Here is a 23,319-nt window from a genome sequence, read left to right as displayed (position 1 = left end):
CAAAACCCTCTTGGATTATTATTTTTTATCGTTAAGGGATCGGTCGGGGAGGAGGTCACGCGCCTCGCTCGACGAGGCGACGTCGCGAGTTACTTTTTTAGACGATTACAATCGTGCGAGGTGTGATGTCGCGCAGCGCTAATACGTAAAGTCGTCCTGATCGTCGGCTCGACGGCCGACTTTCCCGGGCGTGTGGAAGAGTCTGTCGTCGTCATCGTCGTCGTCGTCGTCGTCGTGGATACCAGCCGCGTCGCCTTCCCAGGTTGGCGGCGGCGGAGAGTCGATCACGATATCTTTGTCGTCGTCGTAATAACCCACAAAGTTGAGCGCGGCCTGTGCGGAACCTTCATCGAAATCATCGAACGCTTCGTTCATATACGAACGAGTTTGACCAAACATGTCCGCGACGGTGGATTGAATATCGCCATCAAAGGCGTCCCAATACCAAGTCATGAAGAAGTTCAGTGCCACGCGTTTGGAACGCAAATTGCGTCGGATCAGCTCGCGATGCGTCTCGCGTTCCTCAACCACCATTCGCCACTGGTGCATCGCCGCCCGAAGCGTCGAGCGGTTCGTGCGCCACAGGACGTTTGCCACGAGTCTGTCTCTGTACGCGTCTTGTTTCGAAGCGCGTTTTCGCTCTTCGAGAGCCTCGACCCAGGCGTAAAAGCAGGCCGTGACGCATCGATTGCGCATGCGACCGACGAATCGAGCAAGAACGGCGCGCTGGCGTCGCAATTCAACCACATTTTCGTTCCATAGCGTGAAACTTTGTGAAAGACGCAAGCGCAGCATGCGGCTGACGATTTTGCGTAGGTTCACCTTGGCGTCGTACGACTCCGCGGCGAACTCGCGCCAGCGCCCGAACGCGTGCGCCATCTGCTCGTTCTTGATACGCGAGAAAACTTTTGTGATGACGGCACGTTTACGCTTTTCGTTTTGCGTCACTTCGAACCACTTGTCAAACGCCGACGCCTTTACGCCGTTGCGCATTCGATCGACGAAACGTCGTAGCAGCAGTAATTGACGCGACTTGGAAGTGACTAACTCTCTCCATTTGTAAAATGCCGATGCCGCGAGACGATTTTGCGAGCGCGATATCACTTTTTGCACCTTCTTTCGGTTTGACTTCGACTTTTGAGCGTTTTCGTGCCACCCGTAGAGGGTTCGCGTGAGCAATCTCATGCGATACCGGGCGATGAACTTGTTCGCCTTTTCACGATTTGAAATCGCGGTAAAAGCCTTGTCGGCCCATCCCGCGAAAGCTTTAGAGAGTTCAAATCGCCGCATGCGCTTGTTCAACACGTTTGCCATCTTTTCGAGGCGATCATCGCGCTTGGATGAGACTTCAGCCCAGGCCGCAAACGCTGCAGCGAGAAGTCGATGCGTCAAACGCGTCTTAAAACGAGTCAATCTTACGCGATCAGCGCTGAGTTTGTCAACGTTTGCAGACCATGTATCGAAATATTTGGCCATGGATGCATTTTTAATCCTCAGACCGACGCGTCGCAGGATCATGAATCGCTTCTTGTTCAACGACGCCGAGTTGCGCCACGAGAATAACGCCTCCTTGACCAAGCGGCGATTGACTCGCCTCTGGAAGCGAGTCACCGTGAGCTCATCCTCCTTACTTTCGCGATGTTTCTTACGCCACGCATGAAGTGTTGCTCGCATCATATCAGTGCGAAGAGGGTAGAGAATCTTGTGCAAGAGGAACTCGGTATTCGTCGAAGCGACGTTGCCGGCGCCGACTTCAACCGTCGTCATGAGTGTTTCTCGCATCCAGCTCACACTTCGCTGATTTTCATCTTCCACCGAATCTAAAACCATCTGCACCTTAGTGTACGAGTTCGAAGTCGAGGACAAGCACGCATACGCGATACCTCCATCGAAAGCAGTGGCGACCAGTCGAAGTTCCTCGGGCGATCTCGCCTGCGAAGTAAACTCACGTCGCTTGTATTGACACAGTCCCGCCTCTAAACCAGCGCAGAAAGCGTCTTTCTCGTCGATATTCGACATTCTCGAGTCGGCGTAGTCGCGTACGAAATTACCGCGGTAGAAAGCACCTAAGATTAAGCGAGAAATTCTCGGTGGTAGCTTCGAGACATCGACGATGAGCTTGCCGCGCGCCATGGCTCGATTTTGACTTGACGCGTTGTCAGAGCTTTCGCCGAGGTCGTACGCCACAGTTAGAGCCGCAGCTTCTTCGACGGTGTCTGCGTTCATCCATATATACGATTGTCGGACCTGAATCATTCTCGACGCTACGGCGATACCTTGATCGAACGCGTGCACAACGGCGCCAGAGGCAACGTCGTCTCCAGACACGTGTCTCAAAACGGCTTCCCGGGCGAGGTTTATTGAGCCGAGCGGATCGCTGAGCGAGTCGCTGAGCGCATATGTAGCCGCAGTTTCCATTTCTTCACCGCAATCGAAAGCTGCTTCGACGAGATCAACGCGCACGCCCGTAATCTTTTGCGCGTGTGCTACGACGCAACGGCGAAACTGATGCTGCTTCAACGCGCCGCGCATTTGGAAACCGATCGTCAGAGCGTTGTTCAGGTGAACACCGATCCGGCGGCTGGGTGCAATACGCTCTGCGATCTCACGTCGAAGTTTGCTACTGCGCATCTCGCTTGCCCAGGTCCTGAAGGCGACGTGGCAATATCGATTGAGCACGGAGCTGTACACTCGTCGAGCGCGCTTCTCCTTTGACGCTTCGCGCCGCCACACTTCCAATGCCCTCTTCAAAAGATTTTTCTTGTAGTCTTTCGCTTGGTACCTCGCAAACGCATTTTCAATCGACTTGTTGTGCATCACGCCCATGGAACCACTCTCCCGGCGCCAGTGTGAGAAAGCCCGTCGCAACAGGGTCCCGCGCTGCATCCCACGAAACGAAGCGACGATGGAATTTAATCGCTCTTCGTCGAGGCTTTCGAGCATCTTCGCTCGAAGTTCCAGCGCACGCCGCTGCTGCTTAAGATCGACCATCTTTTTGTTACGTTCTTCAACCTCGGCCGCTAATGAATCGACTTCTGATTGCGCAAACTGTCGTAGGCGGTTGAGCTCCGTGAGCGCCCACTCCCTAAGCTTGTCGTCGCTCTCGTGAAGGTCGTGGAGTTCCTGCTCGATGACGCGACGCGCGGCGACTTCTTTTTCGAGCGCCGCCGCCCACTCTTTCATGAGTGCGCCACCCATGGCGTGCATGGCGTGAGGTCTCGACGGAGCACCGCGCCCACCCTCGGCGGCTTCGCCCTCTCTCGTTAATCGAAAGCGATCCACAGCGCTGAGCGCTCGCGTCGTCCCGCCCGGCGTACTCTGTCGCGACACGCTCGTGCCAAGCTTATACTCCTCCTGCTCGCCATCTCCTACGCCCGCACCGACGATGCGGCCGACCCTCACCATCGTCACTCTGAGTCTATACGCATCCAACCGCCGATGCTTCAGCGTCACCTCGCAACGCGTCCACGCGCCGTCGTTCAACTTTCTCTTCTCCTCCTCGTCCAAAATCCACTCCTCCCACGTCCCGAAATTCGCGCTCACGAACCCCAACCGATTTCTCGCGTGTCGCGTCGCTTGCAACAATCGATCTCTCGCGAACGCGCTTCGAAACCCAACGAACCCGTTATGTTGCAACACCTCCAACTGCGTCTCCGCGCGTTCCCGCAGCGCCGCGTTCCCGCCCTTCCCTCCCGCATCGATCGCGTATCGATACCGTCGCTCTCCATCTCGCGCCTCGTCGATTTCGCTCACGCACGCGTACGGGTATCCCTCCTCCGGCGTCACGAGCGCCACGACGTCTCCCGGTTTCAATCCCGTCCTTCCCGCGCCGCCGCGTCCGTAATCCACCTCTCGCGTTGGAATCTCCAGCGTCTCGCTCGCCCTCGACTCCGTCGCCGTTCCCGCGCGTCGTTCGCGCGCGCTCGGCGACGTCGGTCGCGATCCCGTTCGCGCGAGCGTCGCCAGCGTTCGCGCGTTCAGCGCGCCCATCGTCGACGCGTCATCGACGTCGTCGTCATCAGCGTCGTCGTCGGCGCCATCGCGCGCGTCGTCGCGCGCGCCGACGTCGCGCGTCGACGTCGGCGCGCCCGCGTCGACGTCGACCGTCTCGCGACCGCGATTCGCGCGCGCGAACATGGCCGCGACGGCGCGCGCCGCGCGCGAGGCGACGTGTGTCGCGCACGCATCGAAAGATCGCGCGCGCCCGATCGTCGCTTTAAACCGAGCGAACCGGCGAAGGAGGGACTCGAGACGAGGCGAGGGCGAGACGCGACGCGACAAACGCGACGAGGTGAACGGTGCGGTGAGAAAGAGAAAGAGAGAGAGAAAGAGAAAGATGCGCGCGCGATGGCGATGGTGACAAGACGCGACGCGCGCGCGCGAATCGGAGACGGACGCGCGGAGAACGCGAGACGCGGCTCACGCCATGGTTTCGTTGAACGGATCGTACGTGCTCGAACCGTCTTCGTCGAGTAAGTTTAACGAGCGAAGCCGACGCTCTTGGTAGTACTCCATGCCGTCCAGTCCGCTCGCGATGACGTCGAAGAAGGAGGCGGTTTCGATGAGGGTGGATTTTTCGGCGAGGCGGACGCGGACGGCGACGTCCTTGCGAACGCGCGCGCGCTCGTCGTCGCCGGCGGCGGCGCGACGCGCGCTCGGGGGAGACATGAGGTAGGCTTTTTCTTCGTCCAACGCGCGAGAGGCGTAGGCGGATAAGGCGGCGGCGACGCCGTCCGTCATGGACGCGCAGCAGTCGGCTTCGTTCTCGCGCGAGAGCGGCTCGGAGATGAGCGACCAGCACTGTTGACGAAACAACGCCTCGAGCAAGAACGCGTCCTGATTTTTGCAGTTGAGCAATCGCAAAAACGTTCTGAGGTCGGGATCTGGATCGCTGTACGCGCGGAGCGTAAACGTCGGGGTCTCGCCGAGCCCGCACACGTCTAAAACGTCGAGCTTGTCGAAGACATTTGGATCGTCTTCGGGCACGGAGAGCGACAACGCGTACCCGGGGCTCGGGGTGATGGTGTCCACGAACCCGAAATCGAGCGCAAACGAAGTGTCCGTGCCTTCTGGGTTGTAATTTACGTACAACGGCTCGTTCACGTTCAGCGCTCGATCGCACTCGACGCGCGCCGAGACGCCGTCGTCGCCCTTTCCGCCCCCAAACAATCCGGCGACGGCGCCCGCGACGCCGCCGCTCACTCGCCATCTCGCCTGACTCAACGAGCTGTGATTGACTAAATCTACGCCAGGCACGAGCGCGATGTTCGCCCCATCGCACGGTGCCATCGTGCGCGAGCGTAAGATCCCGAACGCCCATCGAAAGTTGTCCTCGCTGAACGCGCCCTCGACGTCGAAGACGTCGGCGTGCTTCGCGAACATCCCCGTTCTCAACGTCTCGTACACCCCCCGCACGTACCCATCGTACCCCGCCGCGTTATCCAACAGCTGCGTCCCTTGAATCTCACTCAATTCCTCCGCGTTCCAAAACAACGGCGAGTGTAAAACTTCCGGCAGCGTCTTCACGTACGCCGCGTACTTTGACTCTTCTCCGCGTTCGCGTTCCTTCAGCAGCGTCAACGCCAACGTCGTCCATCGCGCCAATCCACCGGCGACGTCCTCGTCCCGCAGCGCCTTCCCGAGTTCATCATCGTTCATCCCGACCTCGGGCGTGATCCACAGCGATTTCGGCACCACGATCGCCTTCGCGCCTCGCGCCAGCGCTCGCGTCGCTCGCGCGCCCCACCCCGCGTCGCCGCCGTCGTCCTCGTCGCCCGCGCGCGCGTCGTAAAACTCCACGCTCGCCACGTCCGCGCCGTTCGCGGATAACCACTCGTGCAGGGCGTCGTGATCCGCGCTCGACGCCGCGTCGCGCCTCGCGCGCGTCCGCGGGCGACGCGTTTTCGACGTCGTCGCGTCGCCCCATCGCGCGCGCCGTCTCGACGTCCCGCGCGTCGCGCGCGGCGATCGCGCGACCGCGAAGACGTCGCGCGCGACGCGCGACGTCATCGGGCGCGCGTCGCGACGCGAGCGCGCCGCGCGTCGGTGTGCGGCGCGTCCCGATGCGCCGCACACCGACGCGCGTCATGTCGCGCGTCTCGCGCGACAGCGCGTACTTCGAACGACGCGAAGCGCGTCGCGTCGACGACGCGCGCGTCGAGACGCGCGTCGACGCGCGAATCGAGACGCGAACGCGCGCGAGCGACGCGAACTTCCCGTCGACGCGCGGGATCCTGTGGGACGCGAGCGCCGCGGGCGAGGCGACGACGGCGTCGAGCGGGACGAGCGCGCCGACGACGGTTCGGCTCGACGGTGACGCGACGCGCGCGCTGGCGCGGGCGATCGCGGACGCGTCGACGGCGCGCGATGGGGTCAGCGCGGCGAAAGGGACGCGAGGGAAAGTCGCGCGGACGCGAGGGAACGACGAAGCGGGACGCGCGGCGCTGATCGGGGATAATCGAGACTCGAGCGAGACGGTGCGCGTGTCGGTGACGACGGAGGACGATTGCGAGCACTACTCGAGCGCGTTGGAGGACGGGTGCGTGGAGATCGCGATGGAGACGCTGCCGAGGGATTTTTCGGGGGACGAGCGTTCGGCGGCGTCCGCGCTGCACGAGACGGCGTGGGCGCGAGAGGAGACGCTGCGGGAGGCGTTCTACGCCGCGTGCGAGAGCGACGCGCCTCTGTGTCCGGCGATGTATTGCCCGACGCGCGCTGTGGCGACTTTGGTGGACGATTCGCGAGACGGCGGGGGGGACGGCGACGCCGCGGCGCTGCGCGTGGCGTTCGCCATCAACGTGCCGTCTTGTAGCTTTGAGTTGACGCCGATTCATCCGCCTCGATTGGCCACAAACGACGCATCCGTCGCCGCGCAAGCGCGCGCGGCGAGCGGCGACGAAAGCGGCGCGACGACGGGTTTCGTGACGTTGGATCGCGCGCGGCGCGTCGTCTTCCTGAGCGAAGCCGCGCGCGGGACGGAAGACGAGCCCATCACGGGCGTTTGGGTTCAAGGATCAAAACGCGTGGACGACGCCGCGACGTGGGCGGCGTGCGTGCGCTTCGCGTGCTCGGAACACCTGAACAAGCACACGCAGCGTGGGAAGTTTTTGTGCGCGCGTCTTTTCGCCGGATCGAGCGCACCCGCGTTTTACGAAGTCAGCGCTTCGCATTCGAGCTCGCCGTTCGTTCCGTACGGTGTGGATCTAATCGTTCGCCCGGGTGAGCCAGCCGAGGCGCGGGCGACGCCGATAGACGAAGGCGTGGTGCCGAATTACTACCGCGTTCGCCCGCAAGAGTACGGCGCCGAGCACTACGGCTTCGTCGAAGACGGCGACGGCGAGGAAGAAGACGCGACGGAAGAAGACGACGGCGAGTACGACGACTACGAGGAGGAATACGACGAGGAGTACGAGGAAGAACGCCGGCAACGCGCGGCTCAAATGGAATTTCTTCAACGCGAAATCGATTCGCTTCGGGAAGCCATCGTATCGGCGTCGTTCGTCGACGGCGAAGAAGAAGACGAAGACGACGGCGACCGGTATCAAGTCATTCGCCGTCGTAATTACGTCGACGACGAGGATGACGACGACGTGAGCGCCACGGTGCGTCGTCTGGCGGAAGATTTGAGCGCCGACGTGCGCCGATCGCGACTCGAAGTCGCGACGGCTTCGGACGAGTCTGAGGACGGAGACGCGCGAACGCGCGCGCTCGACGCGCCGTCGTTCGACCCGAAAGCTTTGGGATACGTAAAGTTACCGACGGATGAAGCGCAAGCCGAGGCGTACGACGACGCGCTTCGACTCGTCGACGAAGACATCGCGCGTCTCAGAGCGCCGAGTCGCCTCGCCGACGACGGCGACGGCGCGCTTCGCGCCGAGCCGCGCGCCGCGGTCGCGCGCGACGTCGAAGAAGAGGACTATTTCCCGAGAATCAAATACGACGTCTCGCTCGAGCGCGACGACGACGACGACGACGGCGACGACGAAATCATCCGGCGTTACCTCGCCGCATACGGCGACGACCTCCTCGGCGCCGCGTCTTCGGTGTAACGGCGTCTTCGCTCGTCCTCACTCGCCGCCGCGCGTCCCGGCGTCCGCGACGGTCCATGCGCGGTGCCTCGCTCGCGCGTCGTCCGCTCGCGCGCGTCGTCGCCGCGCCTCGCTCGAGCGCGTCCCGCGCGCGGCGACCGCGACCGCGCGCCGCGACCGCGACCGCCGACGACGTCGATCGCTGCGCCCTGGTGTGCGCGAGCAAGGAGTGCAAGCGAAAGGGCGCGCTGCGGACGCTCGAGACGCTGACGCGGCGCGCGAGCGAGCTCGAGCTCGGCGTCGCCGTGCGCGTGCAGACGACGCGGTGCCAGAGCGAGTGCGCGGACGGACCGAACGTGAAACTCCTGCCCGAGGGTCGCGTGCTGAACGGCGTGCGGACGACGGCGGAGGCGGACGAAGCGTTGGAGCGGTGCGCGACGTACGCGCCGGAATGACGGCGACGACGGCGACGGCGGAGGCGATATGCGAGGCGCTCGGACGACGGGGAAGCGCGAGCGTCCGAGCGCGATTGACGGCGTACATGAAAGGGTCGACGCCGTTTTACGGGTGCACGACGCCGCAGACGCGGGCGTGCGTCGACGCGGTGGCGCCGAAGCCGACGAGGAAGCGCGCGCGAGGCGAGACGGAGGACGCTCGAGCGATGACGACGCGGTTGGACGACGCCGTGGCGCTGTTGAGACACACGCACGGCGAAGCGAAGCAAGCGGGAGTGATTTTATTGTGCGAACGCGAACCGTTGAACGCGTTGGCGACGGTGGCGACGCTCGATCGTCTCGAACGCGACGTGTTGCGCGGAAAATCCGTCGTCGGCGACTGGGCCGTGGCGGACGCTTTAGCGACGAAGGTTTTGCGGAAGATGTGGAAGCACAATCCCGAGTTGGCGCCGAAAATTTTGTCGTGGGCGCACGACAAAGGCGCGTCGCTGTGGCACCGTCGGTGCGGAATCGTGGCGTTTGCGTCGTTTTGGAAGGATCAAACATTCGTCGACGAAGACTTTGGCGTGTCCATCGTCGACGCGTGCGAGAGCAATCTACTCGCCGCGCCGAGCGAGCGTTTCGCGCAAACCGGAACCGCGTGGGTGACTCGGTACGCGTTGGCGTGCGATGACGACCGCGTTCGCCAGCACGCCATCGACATGGTGAAGCGCCGCGGCAATCTATGGAACGGCGAGGCGAAACGATCGCTCGTCGAGCAGCTCACGACGACGTCGAGCAAAGCGCTGGCGCGAGAAATCTTGAGTCTCGGTGGCGCGTAGGAATAGGTTCATTCATCGTTTGTGGTAATTATACAGCATGGTTCGTGGTGAAGAGAGTCTATTCGGGGTACAAAAACATGCCCTTGATCCCCTCCGGGTCTTGCACGAATCCGAGCGCGCGATAAAACGGAATCACGTCTTGATCGGCGAAAAGCGTCACGTTCGCCACGTCGCGCGCCAAGAGCGAACGAATCATCTGCTGCACTAACGCTTTCCCCAGACCCTTGCCCTGATATTCCGGGTCGACGATGATGTCCCACAGCGTAGAGTTGAACACGTGGTCGCTCGTCGCTCGCGCGCACCCCACCAACCGTCCTCGCGACGTCTCTCCGACGTTCCCCGTGCTCGCGTCCACGTCGCACTCGTACAGCGTCGCCACCATGAACGAATTTTCGAGCGCGCGCTTCAACTTCGCTCGCGGTCTATCCGGCCAGCCCGCGCACGCGCACAGCCGTTCGACCTCGAGCACGTCCACCGGCGCCGTCGTGCTGAACACCATCGCCTTCACCGCGCCGTTCTCCGTCGTCGTCGTCTGCAGCGTTATGTCCACCTATCCATTCACGAGCACCGCTCGCGTCGTCAGTCGCCCGTCGCGTCGCGTCGCGTCGCGCCTCCTCCCCTCGATCGCGTCGCTCGCGCTCGCTTCGGTCTCACCTCGCACGCGCCCTGCGCGTGACGATACGGATCGATCACCCCCGCCGCTTCCGCGTCGTCGCTCGTCCGCGCGCTCAGCGCGCGCGCCGTCGTCGTCGTCGTCGTCGTCGACGTCCCTCGTCGTCGACGCTCTCGCGTCGTCGCGTTCGCCGCGCGTCGCGTTCGCGCGCGCGCCGCGGACGCCGTCGTCGCGCGCGCCGCGGACGCCGTCGTCGCGCGCGCCGCGGACGCCATCGCGCGCGCCGCGGCGTCGACGCGCGTCGCTGTGGCGTCACTCGTCGTCGCGTCGTGTCGTCATGCACGGACGACGACGACAGACGGTCGACGAACGCGACGCGCGACGGCGCGCGAACGCGGCGCGCGTCGGCGCGTTCAAGGCGCTCGAGGTGCGCCGACGCGAGCGCGCGAAAGAGGCGCGAAAGAGGCGCGAACACCGGACTGACTGATGGCGCGAACGATGGGCGACTCGACCGCGATAGACGGACGTGTTGCGACGACGCGCGGCCGGCGCGCGAGACGAGGCGTCGATGAAGGCGTGTGAAAAACTCTTAGGTTTGTGTCCAGAGATTTTGACGGCGTGGAATTATCGACGAGAGACGATCGAGGCGCGAACGGGGGACGCGGCGACGACGAGCGAAGGCGGAGACGAAGGCGAAGGCGAAGGCGAAGGCGATTGGTGGAGCGACGAACTCAGGGTGAGCGAGACGGCGTTGAGGAATAATCCGAAGAGTTATCCGAGCTGGTATCATAGGAAATGGGTCCTGCGAAGGATGATCGAGGCGTTCGGGACGGAGGAGGGAAAGGCGAGAGAGACGCTCGAACGCGAGGCAAAGCTGTGCGCGGACATGTTAAACGCGGACGATAGAAACTTTCATTGCTGGGCGTACAGGCGGTTCGTGGCGGAGAAACTCGGTCGCGGCGTAGATGAGGAGCTGCAGTACACGCTGACGAAGATTGAGAACAATTTCAGCAATTACAGCGCGTGGCACTATCGAAGCGCGATTTTGGAATCTCGCGGCGCGGCGGACGCGGAGACACTCGAGCGAGAGTTTGAGCTCGCTTCGAACGCGTTTTACACCGAACCCGAAGATCAGAGCGCGTGGATGTATCATAGATGGCTCACGTCGCGGGCTCGAGCGATCGAAGACGCGAAAGATCGTGAATCATTGCTCGAACGAGAGCGACAGACGTGTCGCGAGGTGAGCGATCTCGAGCCGACGTGCAAGTGGCCGCTCCTAGCGCTCGCGTCGCTCGGAGACGAACACCCGCGGGAAATGTTTCAAAATTTGGCCGCGCTCGATCCTGCGAGAGGCGGATACTATCGCGAGCGACGAAGCGAGTAGATGATTTAGCGTTTTAAGGATTGTGGAAGTTGAAACTCTGTTCGTTACATATCTTTGCGGAGAAATCAGGTTTCGCAAGCGCCGAAATAATCGCGGCGTGTGGAATCGCTGACGCGACACCGCCCGTCACGGATCATCGACACATTCTAAGGTACTCTATTTCGTACGTCACCAAATTGACTACTCGGTTCGCATACAGCGTGACGCGCACAACGTCACTAAATCGCCATCGCGCAGCTCATACAGCGTAATCCTGTCGTCTACTTGCTGCCAAGGTTGGCATACCAAAGGCCGGTGATCTTAACATCCTTCGGCACCTTGGCGCCAAGATCAGTGTCAGACGGCTGGATGGACTCGAAAACGCCGGCGATTTCACCGGTGGCCGGGTCGTACTTGGCGACGTTGAACACGGCGGAGCCCTTGAGCGCGGCGGTGTTCTTTTGGTTCTCCTTTTGGAGTTCCTCGGAGTCAGCGCGCGCCGGGAGGGCGACGGCGTTGTCGTAACCAGTGGAACCACCACGGCCCTTCGGGTCGAGGAAAGAAGAACCACGGTAAGACGGGACGACGAAGTCGCCGCCGAACTGGGACGTGTTACCCTTGCCAGTGAACTCCTTGAGCGTGAACAAGAACGGCACGCGCTCGCCACCCGGCAATTGCACGGTGACCGGGGCGTAGTCGAGGCCATCGTTCTCTTGGACGTTGACGGAGCCATCGGAGCCAACCTTGAAGGAGCCAGTCATGCCGTCGAGGGTGTACGTCAAGCGCGTCATCAAGCGCGTCTTCGAGAACTCGGATTCGCCTTGCTTGAATTGCGACTCTTCCTTCACCGTGAACGAGGTCGGTTCCATGCAGAATCGCTCGAGGGCGTAGTCACCAGCCTTGATTTCCTTGCCGGACACACCACCTTCGACGACCGGGCACGTGTTCGCCAAGCCAGTACCCTTGACTTGCAAGTACGTCAAGCCTTGGAGTTCGTCGTACGTGACAGCACCCGCAGACTGTTTGCGCATACAAAAGGGTTTCAAATTCGTCAGTCCAGAGATCTCTCGCGATACGGGGCGTTTCACGATGGCGCGAACGCGCGAACGCGCGACGTCGACGCCGTCGGCGCGCGCGCCGCGCGTCGCCGTCCGCGTCGCGGGCAATTTTCTGCGTCCGACGAACGCCCACTCGACGTCCGACGCGCCGACCCGCGCGCGTCGTCTCTCCCTCGCGCGCGCACGCCCCAACCGTATCGCGCGCTCGTATCTCGTTCGAGGATTCGATTCGTTCGACGCACCTGCGCGAGCACGGCACCGGCGACGCCGAGCGCGACGGACGCCTTGGACACCTTCTCCGCGAAGTCGTTCATCGACGCGCGAGCGACCGTGGTCTTGGTGGCGCTGTGGACGAGACGCGCGAACGCGACGACGTTCGTCAGTCTCGAGATCGAGCGCGACGCGCGATCGTGGACGTGGATCGATCGATGTCGACGGCGGCGACGGCGACGGCGACGCGTCTCGCGTCTCGCGGCGTCGCGCGATCGACGCGTGAAATTCCTTTCGCGCGGAATTCCGCTCGATCGCGACGACGCCGCGACGACGCGCGCCGGCGCGCCGGCCATCGCCGTCGCCATCACCCTATCGCGAACGGGATACGCGATCGATCGCGCGCGGGCGATTCGATCGTCGTCGACGCGCGCGCGCGCACGCACCGCTTCGTGGACGCCTTCACGGTCGTGAACTTCTTGCCGAAAACGGCGGATTGCGTGAGAGACGCCATGATCGATCGGTGTGTCGAGAGAGCGCGCGCGCGTTGTGACGCCCCGCGCGGGCGCGCGCGCGCCGGGACGACGCGGGCGCGTTCGGATCGCGCGCGGATGATTTTTATCGATCCATCGCGTAAACCCCATGCGGCGAATGATGGTTCGCGGCGCCATCATTCGACGCGGTCGTCGTTTTATGATGCGATCGACGCGCGACGTTTGATGGCGGTTCGATCGCGTCGCGTACGGCGCGCGCGGCGCGTCCGGCGCCGGGCGACGTCGCGCCGTCGCGCGCGGCGGCGGCGGCCGAAGTGCGCGACGCGTCGAACGGGGCGACGACGTCGACGCGGACGCGACGGCGCGACGGACCGACGCGACGGCGCGACGCGTTCGGGTTCGAACGCCCCGTGATTCGTCGGCATGCTTCGACGCACGGCGCGCCTGCGGCGAGAGTTTGTGTATCGAAAATCGCTCGAAGGCAAGGAGCGCGAGCTGTACGAAAAGAAACGAACGATTCGACAGTGCCTGGAGGACGGCAAGGCGATCCCGACGGAGTTGCGGAAGGAAGAAGCGCGATTGCGGGAGGAAGTGCACGCGGAAGACGCGAAGACGGCGTCGTACGGGGCGCGAGGGGTGATTGACGACGAGTACGCGAAGGCGGCGGAACGGGAACCGAGAGTGCTTCTGACGACGTCGCGAGATCCGTCGAGTCGGTTGCAACAATTCGCGAAAGAGCTCAAGTTGTTGTTTCCCACGTCGCAAAGGATCAACCGCGGGAGTCAAATCTTGCCGGATTTGGTGGATTTGTGTCGAAACGGCGGGTTCACGGATTTAGTCATGGTGCACGAACACCGGGGCGAGCCGGATGGGTTGGTGATTTCGCACCTACCGTTCGGGCCGACGTGTTACTTTGGGTTGTCCAACACGGTGATGCGGCACGATATCAAGGATCAGGACATCGGTCACGTCAGCGAGGTGTTTCCGCACTTGATTTTAGAAAATTTTACGTCGCCGCTCGGCAAGCGCACGGCGACGGTGCTGAAGCACTTGTTCCCCGAGCCCAAGGCGAAGTCAAAGCGCGTCGTGACGTTTGCGAACGATGCTGATTATATTTCTTTGCGCCATCACATGTATGAGATGCCGAAAGGGGCGAAATCAGTCGCGCTCACGGAAATCGGTCCGAGGTTCGAGATGCGCTTGTACCAAATCAAGCTCGGGACGGTGGAAATGGACGATTGCGACATCGAATGGAGCCTGCGACCGTTCATGCGAAGCGGGAAGAAGGCTCGTCTGTAGTGCGCAAACGACAAGCGCTCGTGCTTAGCTCAAACCTAGATATATTGCAACATCAAATGTACTGTAAAATATTACGGCGAAACTTACGCCGACTCGAACGCGTCTCACGCCGAACCTTCGTTCGTGTACGCCTCCGAGAGCCCGTCGACGGTGCCACCCGAGCGTGCCTCTTCGGGAATGTGCGTGACGTCGTTAAACACCTGCAATCCCACCGAATCGCCGTCTTCGGCGATGTCAAGATGAAGTTCGTGCACGCACGCGTTTTGCGAGCAAAACAGCGCCCCCTGCTTTCCTCGCGTTCTCGGCACATCGAACAGCGTCTTGAGCAGCATATCGATAAACATTCCGTGCGTGACGATGCACACGTCCATCTCTTCCTCCTCACCCGCCGCCATCGCGCGCGCCTTGTGCATTAAATACTTCGCCACGCCGCGCGCGCGCGTCTGCGCCTCCGCCACCGTCTCGCACCCTCGCGAGGCGTCCCACCACCCGATCGTCGGCACATCGCTCGCATCCACGAGCTCGAACTCGCTCTCGATCTCATCTCTCGTCATCCCGCGCTCGCCGATCGCTCGACTCGTCCCGTCCGCGTCCGCGTCTCGTCCGCGCGCGCCGCGAAAGCATCCGCCGTGCTCGTGCGCGTCGATCATCACCTTGGCCCGCGTCCGCATCCCTCGCGCCATCGCGTTCGCCGTGAGCAAGCACCGACGCATCGGTGACGCGTACAGCGCGATCCCTCTCGCCGTCTCGGCGCGCAGTCTCGCGAAACGCGCCTCGAGCGCATCCATCTGTCGGCAGCCCCTCGCCGTGACCCCGGGGTCGGCGCTTCGCTCGGCGTTGTCCAGCCCGGGCGCGCGCAGGACGTTGTTCTCGCTCTGCGCGTGACGCACCAAGTACGCGCGCATCGCGGCGCGACGACGTGTAACGACCGACGACGCCTCGCGACAAACATCACATCGCGTCGCGTCGCGTCGCGTCGCGAAGACGACGCGCCATGGGATGCGCGTGCACGAAACCGCATCGCGATGACGCGTCGTCGCCGCGCTCGACGACGACGGCGACGACGACGGCGACGACGAACGACGACGACGCGCGGGCGTTCGAATTCAAAGACGGCGATGTCGACGACGGGGCGCGCGCGAGCGAGCGAGCGCGCGGGAAAGGCGCGAACGCGACGCGAGGGAGAGGCGATGGACACGCCGCGTCGCGCGCGGCGCAGACGAACGCGGAGCGGGTCGGGACGGGGATGGGGCGACGGTCGGCGCGCGCGCTCGGGGAGTCGCCGCGCGGCGCCGCGAGCGCGAGTCGAGTGATGACGTCGCCGAAGAAGGAAGCGTCGTTCGGGAAGAGCTCTGGGACGGCGTTGAACGCGTACGCGAGCGCGTCGCACGTGCGAGCCGTGGACGATGGTGTCGTGGGCGAGCTCGCGGATAGGCGATTTTCGCACGGCGCGAGCAAGGAGAAGAGAGCGGGCGGCGACGGCGGTCTACCGCCGACGTCGCTGTCGACGAGAACGACGCCGATCAAAGGACGAGGTATGAGCGTGGACATGGATGTTGTCACGCAAAGAGCGTCGTTTCAAAAGTATCGCGGTGATGAGGTCGGTGCGGCGAGTAAAGACGTCATCAAAGGGCCGAGTTGGGTGCAACCGACAAAGAGTACGAGCATCGTCGCGCAGGCTAGGAAGCGTGCGATGCACAAGCGAACGATGAGCGAAGAGCCGGGTGCGTTCGCGGTAGCGTTCGGCGGCTCGACGCCCGCGCGAACGCTCTCGGGAAGATTCGAAGACGATATACAAGAGAACGGTAACGTCGACGATTCGCTATCGGCGGAGCAATTTTTGCAAAAGATAGCGAGTGTGGTGGAATCGATGCGCGAAAGACATGACTTCGTAAGAGCGCTCACGATTGAGACGATTGAGCTGTGTAAAAACTTAGTGGAGTTAGAGGCGCCCGTGAGCGCGATGCTTCGGTTGGAAGAAATTGACGAGACGTCGGAAACGGGGACGTTCGACGGATGTGCGACGGATTTTGTCGCCGCGAATGAGGGTTCGGATTGTAGTTTCGCTGGCGCTGCGATTTCATCGTCCGCGGCGCGAAATCTTGCTGAAGAGGGGTTCGGGGAAATGATGAGCGCGCCATCCCCGACGCCGACGACCTCGGGCGACTTTTCGCTTGAAGCCGTCGAAGCCGAGCTGCGCAGCGTGCGCAGGCTTATCGAAGAATAGCGAGACGCATGGAATTGCGTTTTCAGTTGTAATTATTTAGCGTTGATAATGGTATTCTTTGGACAATCCCCCAGCGATGCTCCTCGTTTCTTCTTTTCGCGAAACTTCAGGCGCGGCGAGTCGCGATTTGAGCTGTAAATCTTTAGCGTCGATCACAACAAATTGTCTAGCATTTCCTAAGGAACACCATTCTTTTCTCGAGATTAATCGAACAAGTCGAAGTCCATTTCGGCCTCTTCTTCCTCTTCCTCGACGGCGGCAGCCTTGGCGGCACCGCCGGCGGCAGCATCGCCACCCGCAGCCGGAGCCGCGGACGCGAAAGCGCCCGGGTTGGCGAGGTAGTCCTTGACCTTTTGCGCCAACTCGAACGTGTAGTCGGTACCAATGGAGATGGCGAGGACGTTCTTGTACGCGTTGACGATGGAGTGCGGCACGGACGCGAGGGTCGGGTAGCCAGACGCCAAGGAAAGCGACGCGACTTGGGCGACACCGGACATAAACTTCTTCTCGAGAGTTTCGTTGGTGATGTCCAAGACGGCGGACGGGTACATGGCGCCCTTGTCGTAGACTTCCATGACGATCAAACCGTACGTGAACGGCGTGAACTTCATCTTACCGAGCAATGCAGCGGCAGAAGATGAAACACGGTCGCCCGGTTGTAACACGACGATGTCGTTGAGGATTTCAATCGTACCCTTGTTAATCTTCGTCGCGATGTTCAGCGTTTGGAAGAAGGACGTTTGTGACGGTTCCATCCCAGTCGGACCCGCCGGCACCACGACTTCGACCGGCGCGATGGCGCCGACGCGCGCCGGCGCCGGCACGACGAATTGTTGAATCTTCTTACGAACATCCAACAAATCACCCTTGGTGAAGATGATACCGACGTTACCCACGAGCTTGTTCGAAAGGATCATCCACGTGTCGTCGCCCTTGGCGGCGCAATAGTTGGAGATGCACTTGCGCATGAGCGTGTTCTTACCCATGAGCACCACGGATTCCGGACGAATCGACTGGACGCGCGCACAAGTTCATCACCGTCAGTCGTCGCGGTCGAGATTTACGGGCGCGGCGAAGCGAAACGCCCTCGGTCACCCTCTAGGGCTTTGGTGAGCGTCCCGCGCGATCGATCGATCGACGTACCGCGCGAATGTCCATGAACTGTTTCGACCCGACGTTATCGGCGTGCACTAACAGCGCGGTATCATAGTTATCCAAAAGCTTGTGCACGCGTTCGGCGTAGCCTTGCTTCTTAAGTTGCGCCGCGGACGGCATGATGAATCTGCGAAGTGGTCGCGAGGGTTGGTTCAGCGGCGAGACCAAACTGCTTATGCGTGCAGCAAGGAGAGTGCGAGCGTTTTACACTTCTTTAACTCGTGCGCCGCGATAGTATCAAACGTCTAGCGTTCGATGCGAGGGGGCGTCACGCGACGGGCGTCGCGAAGAGGCGGCGCGGCGCGCGACGGGCGCGGGGATGGGACGACGCGCGTGCGGTGTGTGGTCCGTGTGGTGAGTCTCGGCGCGTTTTTTTCACTCATCTTCGATACTAGGAGATTAATTGCAACGCTCGTGCGAAGGTTCGCGCGCTCGACGGATGGAAATAAATTCGAAAATGATCGTCGTCGATCGCCTCACGCCTCCATGGCGGTGTCGGTTTCGTTGAACATGTAGTCTTGGTGATAATCGAGCATGAACTGCGTCGAACGCTTGACGTCTAAGAACATCCCGTACACCTTGCTCACGTCATCGACGTCCACCTTGGCGGATTTGCGCTTGCTCGCGCGAAGCGAGGCGGCAGAGATGAGTTGAATGGCGTAACGCAAACTGGTTTCGCACGCGATTTTGCACAACAAATCCTTGGCGTCGTCGGCGAGATCGACGTCTTCCTCTTCGCAGCGGATTTCCAAAATTGCCTTCATCTCGCGCTCGTCGTAAGCTTGGGTGTGGATGATCAACAAACGATCGAGAAGATCGATCGGGATACCGTGAGGCGAGCGGAACTCGGTGCCTCGAATCTTCGTGATGCCGCGGTTGGTGGCGACGACTAAAATGGGCGCCAGCTCGTTCTCCAACGCGCGGTTCAAGAAAGAAAAGCACTCGATATCGAGCATGTGCACTTCGTCGATGAAAAGCACGCCCGGGATGATGTCAGCCTTGCCCTCCTCCTTCCACTCGGAAACTTTATTGTCGATTTGCTCGCGAATCTCTGCTCGGATTTCCCCCGTGTCTCCGGCGAAAAGGGCGAGGAAACCTTGCGTGCGGGAGTTGATGACATCGATTTCGTGCAGCGACACCGTGTGCACCACCTCTTTACGCTTTTGAAGCTCCCCTTCCGGGCACGCCACAAACTTGGTCGTCGCCCCCATGGCGTCGTAGTCTCTCGACCGCGAAAACGACCGCCCAATTTTCGTAATTCTTCCGCTCGCCTTATCGATGTTGATCACATCCCCGGCGTTCACCTTTGCCTTACTGATGGCATCGATCATCTTCGTTCCCAAATCGTACACTGTCTCCATATCGCTCGTCTTCATGGTCAACTTGCCCGTCTTGGCGCGCGCGCTCGCGAGCGCTCCCACCGGTTTATCGATTTCAATCTCCACCACCTCTCCCTCGATGATCTCAGTCTCTTCCTTTATCCTCACCCCGATCGCCTTGCGGAACGCCTGCGTCAGAGCCTCCGTCTTGGACATCTCCATCGAGAATATCTCGCTCGCCGCCATGGACGCGAACGGCGTCTCCTCGCCGAGCGTCTTCGCCATTCCGTGCGCGATCGCCGTCTTCCCCGTCCCCGGCGCGCCCGCGATCAGCACCCCGCGCCCGGCGATCGTGCCGTCGCGTATCATATTCGCGATCACGCCCGCGGCTTTGCGCGCTTTCACCTGTCCAACCAAGCCTTGGGACGATTTCTTCGCATCGAGCGCGTCATCCAATCCGAGGCCGCGCACGTGCGAGTGCGCGCCGACGCGTTCGACGCGCGTGAGCGCGCGCGCGGACGTCGTGGGGAGACCGATGTCGGTCATCGCGAGTCCTCGCGCGATGGCAAAAGTCGCGAGATCCGCGCGCGGTTCGACGCTCGCGCGCGAGCGAGTGACGATCGAATCGAATCGAATCGCCGCGGCGGCGGGAATTGGTTGACTTTGACGCGCGAGGACGCGAGGACGCGAGGACGCGAGGACGCGAGGACGCGAGGACGCGCCGGTGTGGAGTTCGGTCGCGAGCGCGCGAAGGAAGGAAACGCGAACGATGGCATTGTACTACAACGTCTTCCCTTTACCCTACGCCGCGTAACGACGCGGAGTGACTACACGATTCGACGCGGACGTCGCGGCGCTATTCGGCGCGCGAGCGACGGCGCTCGGACGTCTTCTTCGAGGACGACGACGGAGACGGTTTGGTCTTTTTCGATGGTGGCGGCGATGGCTCGTCGTCGTCGTCGTCGTCGTCGTCGTCGTCGTCGTCGTCGTCGTCGTTGACTTCGATGTCAGCTTCCTCGTCGTCGGCTTCGTCGTCGTCGAGCTTGTTCGGATCCACGGCGTTGACGGCGTCGGTGTTGATCATGGTTTCGTATTCTTCGGCCGAGGCGAAGACGCCGCCGGCGGTAAAGTCGTCGTCGATGGTGTCTTCATCGTTTGCACCCGTGGGCGTGCGCTGAACCGCGCGTTTGATCGCCTCGATCGCCTTCGCTTCCGCCGCTCTCTCGCGCTCTGCGGCTTCGCGAATCAAGTACCCGGGTTGTCTGCCGTACGCCGCCGCGAAGGCGTCCAAATCGTATCGCTCGTCTTCGATCGCTTCTTCCTGGCGCTCAGACTTGCCGAACTCTTCGTCCGCGGCGTCGTCGCTATCCTCCTTGAAATCGTTCTTGCGGATCTTCTTGAGTGGAATCGCGAGCTCTTCGTCGTCCTCCGAGTCGGAGGCGTCGTTGATGTTGATTTCCTCCACCGCGAGTTCGTCTTCGCTGTCGTCGCCTTCGGATTCGCTGTCGTCGAATTTCTTCTTCGGGAGCTCGCCGTCGGCATCTGACTCGGATTCTGCCTGGTCGTCGTCGTCTGTCGTTTTCTTGTCCGCCTTTTTCTTCTTCGCCGCCGCCTTCTCCGTCTTGTTGGCAAAGTAGCGATGAAAGAAGACGTCGGAAGGGTCAACTTCGGACTCCATGAGCGACGCAAATTCGTCCGTGCCGGGCATGTACGCCGCGCTCGCGTCGGATTCCAACGCTCGCATGACTAGAGAACCACCCTTGGATCTTTTCTTCGGCTTCTTCTGCAACCATTTGTCAAGGAACACGGTGAGCGTCATGTCAGAGAGAGGATCGCCGTCGTATTCAATTGGCTTGCCTTCGAGCAAAGTGCGGGACATCGCGGAGACTGACGGGTGAGCGTTCGCGGCGAGAACATTGAGTTCCCACCAGCACGAAGTTTCCGCGCGCGCGTACATGGGCTCTCGCTTCTCCATGTCGTATCGCTCGCTCGGCCCGCCGACTCGGTTCGAGCCTTTTTCGCCATCGACGGCGTTGGCTTGGTCGGCATCCTCGTCATCATCTGAGGACTTTTCGCTGTCACTTTTCGTCGCTTTGGGCGTTCTTTCCGTCGTTTTATCGCCCTCAAACAACCCAGTCCCTTCGTTTGTTTCGTCTTCGTCGTCTCTGACGTCGCTGAAGTGCTCGACGCCATCCTCTTCAGTCTCTCGCGGTACTCGAATGGCGTTCCAGTGCGAAGGCTGCTTCGACAAAAACTCACTAACCGCCATGAGCGCACCGCACGCGAACGTAGCCGGTGCTTGCGAAGCCACTTGTAACAAACGTTTCACCATCGCCGCCGAGCGCTTCGGAACGACGTCCTCGCGCAAGCTCTTGAAAATAAGCGATAATACTTGCGCATTGTTCGCCGATCGCAACAGTCCCGGATGCAACAGCAAGGCGTACAGTGCGCGATAATATCGATCGCTCACTGATGAACGAGCCGATAGCAACTGAAATAGCAACATCATCGCTTGCAACGCCCCACTGAGATTTGGAGAGTGCGCAATAGTGAACAAGGCGGGAGAGATGCGATCGATGAGAGCGTCCATTTTTTCGCTCGCCACGTACGGAAACGCGCGATTGATTCCCGTGAGTAAGGCGGAGACGACTCGAGCGTCAACGCCTGCACCGATTTGCACTGGTTGTGTTGGTTTGTTGCTATCCTTACCACCGCGTCCACGGCCACCGCGACCGCCGCGACCGCCGCGACCGCCGCGACCCCGGCCACCGTCTCGATGACGTTTTTTGTCCTTCTTCTTCACCTCGGGCTTAGCCTCTTCTTCTTTCGCGGGATCTTTCTTCAGCGACAAATTGTACAAATACTGAAACAATCCAAAGTACGCCTCGATGAGCTGCTCAGCCAACGCCGGTCCATCGCCCTTGTGCCCGAGAGGAATTTGATTCATCATCACCGCGGCGTAGTACTGCGCCTTCAATCCCACGCCTCTTCGAAACGTGAACGCTTCCACCTCTCGTGCGACGATGCGCTTCATCGCAGGGTGCGCCTTGATGAGCTCTAAACACAAATACGACGCGCTGGATGCGATTTTTCTCGACGGATCGCCGAGTTTGTTGACCATTATGTTCAACAACTGACGCTCGCCTTCGGGTTTGGATTTGAGTAGTGCGTACGCGCTCTTCAAAGACTTTTCCTTGAGAATCGGCAAAGGATCTCGAGATAACTCATCCAAAGCCGCAATGAACCGCAAGTACATACGCTTAATAGAGTCTTCGACGTACCAGTACATCAATCGCTTGCGTTCGTGCGGGGCACTCGCCGCCACCGAGAGGGGCTGTTCGCTAAAATATCGCAGCTTTCGATCGGGGAGCAGGCTTTCCCGAAACAACGTCTCGAGCGCGGTGATCGATTGCACAGCCCCACGTTTGCCCCCACTCGCTCGAGCGCGTTCGACGATTCCTAGTAAATTCTCCAGCGCTTTCAAGTTCGCCGCTGGGTCCTCGGTCACGCTCAACACGTTGGCGGCTACTTTATCGCTCGCCGTACCGTTTGTGCGAACCATCTCCAACCATTTCGCGTTTGCATCGCTGTGTCGCTGCATGCGTTTGGCGTACGTGTTCACTCGATCTTCTAGCGCATTCTTCGCCATGCGTTCCTTCTCTTCCAGCTCACCGCGCGTCGGTTCCGACTTGGATTTCCCGCGCTTGCCAGCGCTCCCGAGTTCGGCGTCCAAAGCCTCGCTCGCCTCGTACCACGCCCCCCCCGACGCGCTCGCATTCGCACCACCATCGCGATTCGATTTACCTCCCTTTACATCGCCTTTACTCGGCATAGGCCCCGCCCCTGGATTCCACGGTCGTTTCTTTCCCGACGGCCGCTCTCGAGCCGCCGCGTCGCCGTCGCCGTCGCCGTCGCCGTCGTCCCGCGACGTCTTCTTCCCATCGTTTGCCTTGTCCCGCGTCGCTTTTTGTGACGCGTTCGCGCGAGCATCGTTCGTCTGCGCGCGTTTCTTTCCTCTGCCGCGCTCGCCGTCGTCTCGCGCGTCGTCCTCGCGCGTCGTCGATGACTTTTCTTTCGCGCGCCGCGCCGCCGCCGCCTCCTTCTTTCTCAAGTGTTCCGCGCGGAAGTCTCGGTCGTCGAAGCCGCGGGTGACGGCGCCGTCGCTCGCGCGAGGAGCGAACCCAAGAGACGAGGCGTACGCCTTGACGTCGGCCTCGAGCTCGGGCGCGGGTTCGGACGGTGGCGCCATCGGGCGATGCGCGCCTGGCTGTGCGGAAG

The 23,319-nt window shown here is 61.4% G+C and overlaps 13 protein-coding genes across 13 annotated transcripts; 5 read left to right on the top strand and 8 right to left on the bottom strand.

Annotated features, from left to right (window-relative positions):
- Window positions 1-138: 138 nt before the first annotated feature.
- On the bottom strand, window positions 139-3,990 carry OSTLU_29318 (predicted protein; the record flags this gene model as incomplete). Its single annotated transcript, XM_001422424.1, has 1 exon — window positions 139-3,990. The coding sequence occupies one exon, from the start codon at window positions 3,988-3,990 to the stop codon at window positions 139-141; it is 3,852 nt and encodes a 1,283-aa protein (XP_001422461.1).
- A 429-nt stretch (window positions 3,991-4,419) lies between these two features.
- On the bottom strand, window positions 4,420-6,009 carry OSTLU_43434 (chloroplast lysine N-methyltransferase; the record flags this gene model as incomplete). The annotated part of the gene is made up of 1 exon (XM_001422423.1): window positions 4,420-6,009. One exon carries the CDS (start codon window positions 6,007-6,009, stop codon window positions 4,420-4,422), a length of 1,590 nt encoding a protein of 529 aa, XP_001422460.1.
- Window positions 6,010-6,554: 545 nt separating this feature from the next.
- Window positions 6,555-8,048, top strand: OSTLU_94041 (predicted protein; the record flags this gene model as incomplete). Its single annotated transcript, XM_001422601.1, has 1 exon — window positions 6,555-8,048. The coding sequence occupies one exon, from the start codon at window positions 6,555-6,557 to the stop codon at window positions 8,046-8,048; it is 1,494 nt and encodes a 497-aa protein (XP_001422638.1).
- Window positions 8,049-8,104: 56 nt separating this feature from the next.
- On the top strand, window positions 8,105-8,913 carry OSTLU_29315 (predicted protein; the record flags this gene model as incomplete). The annotated part of the gene is made up of 1 exon (XM_001422600.1): window positions 8,105-8,913. One exon carries the CDS (start codon window positions 8,105-8,107, stop codon window positions 8,480-8,482), a length of 378 nt encoding a protein of 125 aa, XP_001422637.1. The 3' UTR covers window positions 8,483-8,913.
- A 448-nt stretch (window positions 8,914-9,361) lies between these two features.
- OSTLU_43627 (predicted protein) lies at window positions 9,362-9,853 on the bottom strand (the record flags this gene model as incomplete). Its single annotated transcript, XM_001422422.1, has 1 exon — window positions 9,362-9,853. A coding segment is annotated over one exon (492 nt), but the record flags the coding sequence as incomplete, so codon positions are not given.
- A 631-nt stretch (window positions 9,854-10,484) lies between these two features.
- OSTLU_43543 (predicted protein) lies at window positions 10,485-11,300 on the top strand (the record flags this gene model as incomplete). The annotated part of the gene is made up of 1 exon (XM_001422599.1): window positions 10,485-11,300. One exon carries the CDS (start codon window positions 10,485-10,487, stop codon window positions 11,298-11,300), a length of 816 nt encoding a protein of 271 aa, XP_001422636.1.
- Window positions 11,301-11,322: 22 nt separating this feature from the next.
- psbO (psbO, PSII-O, OEE1, photosystem II polypeptide, oxygen evolving enhancer 1) lies at window positions 11,323-13,094 on the bottom strand. Its single transcript, XM_001422421.1, has 3 exons — window positions 12,994-13,094; window positions 12,580-12,682; window positions 11,323-12,298 (listed from the first exon to the last, which is right to left on the bottom strand). Exons 1-3 carry the CDS (start codon window positions 13,059-13,061, stop codon window positions 11,561-11,563), a joined length of 909 nt encoding a protein of 302 aa, XP_001422458.1. The 5' UTR covers window positions 13,062-13,094; the 3' UTR covers window positions 11,323-11,560.
- Window positions 13,095-13,464: 370 nt separating this feature from the next.
- On the top strand, window positions 13,465-14,340 carry OSTLU_29310 (predicted protein; the record flags this gene model as incomplete). The annotated part of the gene is made up of 1 exon (XM_001422598.1): window positions 13,465-14,340. The coding sequence occupies one exon, from the start codon at window positions 13,465-13,467 to the stop codon at window positions 14,338-14,340; it is 876 nt and encodes a 291-aa protein (XP_001422635.1).
- Window positions 14,341-14,444: 104 nt separating this feature from the next.
- Window positions 14,445-14,894, bottom strand: OSTLU_29309 (predicted protein; the record flags this gene model as incomplete). Its single annotated transcript, XM_001422420.1, has 1 exon — window positions 14,445-14,894. The coding sequence occupies one exon, from the start codon at window positions 14,892-14,894 to the stop codon at window positions 14,445-14,447; it is 450 nt and encodes a 149-aa protein (XP_001422457.1).
- Window positions 14,895-15,652: 758 nt separating this feature from the next.
- OSTLU_29308 (predicted protein) lies at window positions 15,653-16,567 on the top strand (the record flags this gene model as incomplete). Its single annotated transcript, XM_001422597.1, has 1 exon — window positions 15,653-16,567. The coding sequence occupies one exon, from the start codon at window positions 15,653-15,655 to the stop codon at window positions 16,565-16,567; it is 915 nt and encodes a 304-aa protein (XP_001422634.1).
- Window positions 16,568-16,726: 159 nt separating this feature from the next.
- RPP0 (Cytosolic 80S ribosomal protein P0; Cytosolic 60S large ribosomal subunit protein P0) lies at window positions 16,727-18,020 on the bottom strand. Its single transcript, XM_001422419.1, has 2 exons — window positions 17,711-18,020; window positions 16,727-17,580 (listed from the first exon to the last, which is right to left on the bottom strand). The coding sequence occupies exons 1-2, from the start codon at window positions 17,840-17,842 to the stop codon at window positions 16,771-16,773; spliced, it is 942 nt and encodes a 313-aa protein (XP_001422456.1). The 5' UTR covers window positions 17,843-18,020; the 3' UTR covers window positions 16,727-16,770.
- A 178-nt stretch (window positions 18,021-18,198) lies between these two features.
- OSTLU_43499 (predicted protein) lies at window positions 18,199-19,587 on the bottom strand (the record flags this gene model as incomplete). Its single annotated transcript, XM_001422418.1, has 1 exon — window positions 18,199-19,587. The coding sequence occupies one exon, from the start codon at window positions 19,585-19,587 to the stop codon at window positions 18,199-18,201; it is 1,389 nt and encodes a 462-aa protein (XP_001422455.1).
- A 255-nt stretch (window positions 19,588-19,842) lies between these two features.
- Window positions 19,843-23,290, bottom strand: OSTLU_25819 (predicted protein; the record flags this gene model as incomplete). The annotated part of the gene is made up of 1 exon (XM_001422417.1): window positions 19,843-23,290. One exon carries the CDS (start codon window positions 23,288-23,290, stop codon window positions 19,898-19,900), a length of 3,393 nt encoding a protein of 1,130 aa, XP_001422454.1. The 3' UTR covers window positions 19,843-19,897.
- Window positions 23,291-23,319: the final 29 nt, after the last annotated feature.

This window comes from Ostreococcus lucimarinus, chromosome 20 (genome assembly GCF_000092065.1).
Source record: "Ostreococcus lucimarinus CCE9901 chromosome 20, complete sequence".
Taxonomy (NCBI): domain Eukaryota; kingdom Viridiplantae; phylum Chlorophyta; class Mamiellophyceae; order Mamiellales; family Bathycoccaceae; genus Ostreococcus; species Ostreococcus sp. 'lucimarinus'.
This window is presented reverse-complemented; position numbering and strand designations above follow the sequence as displayed.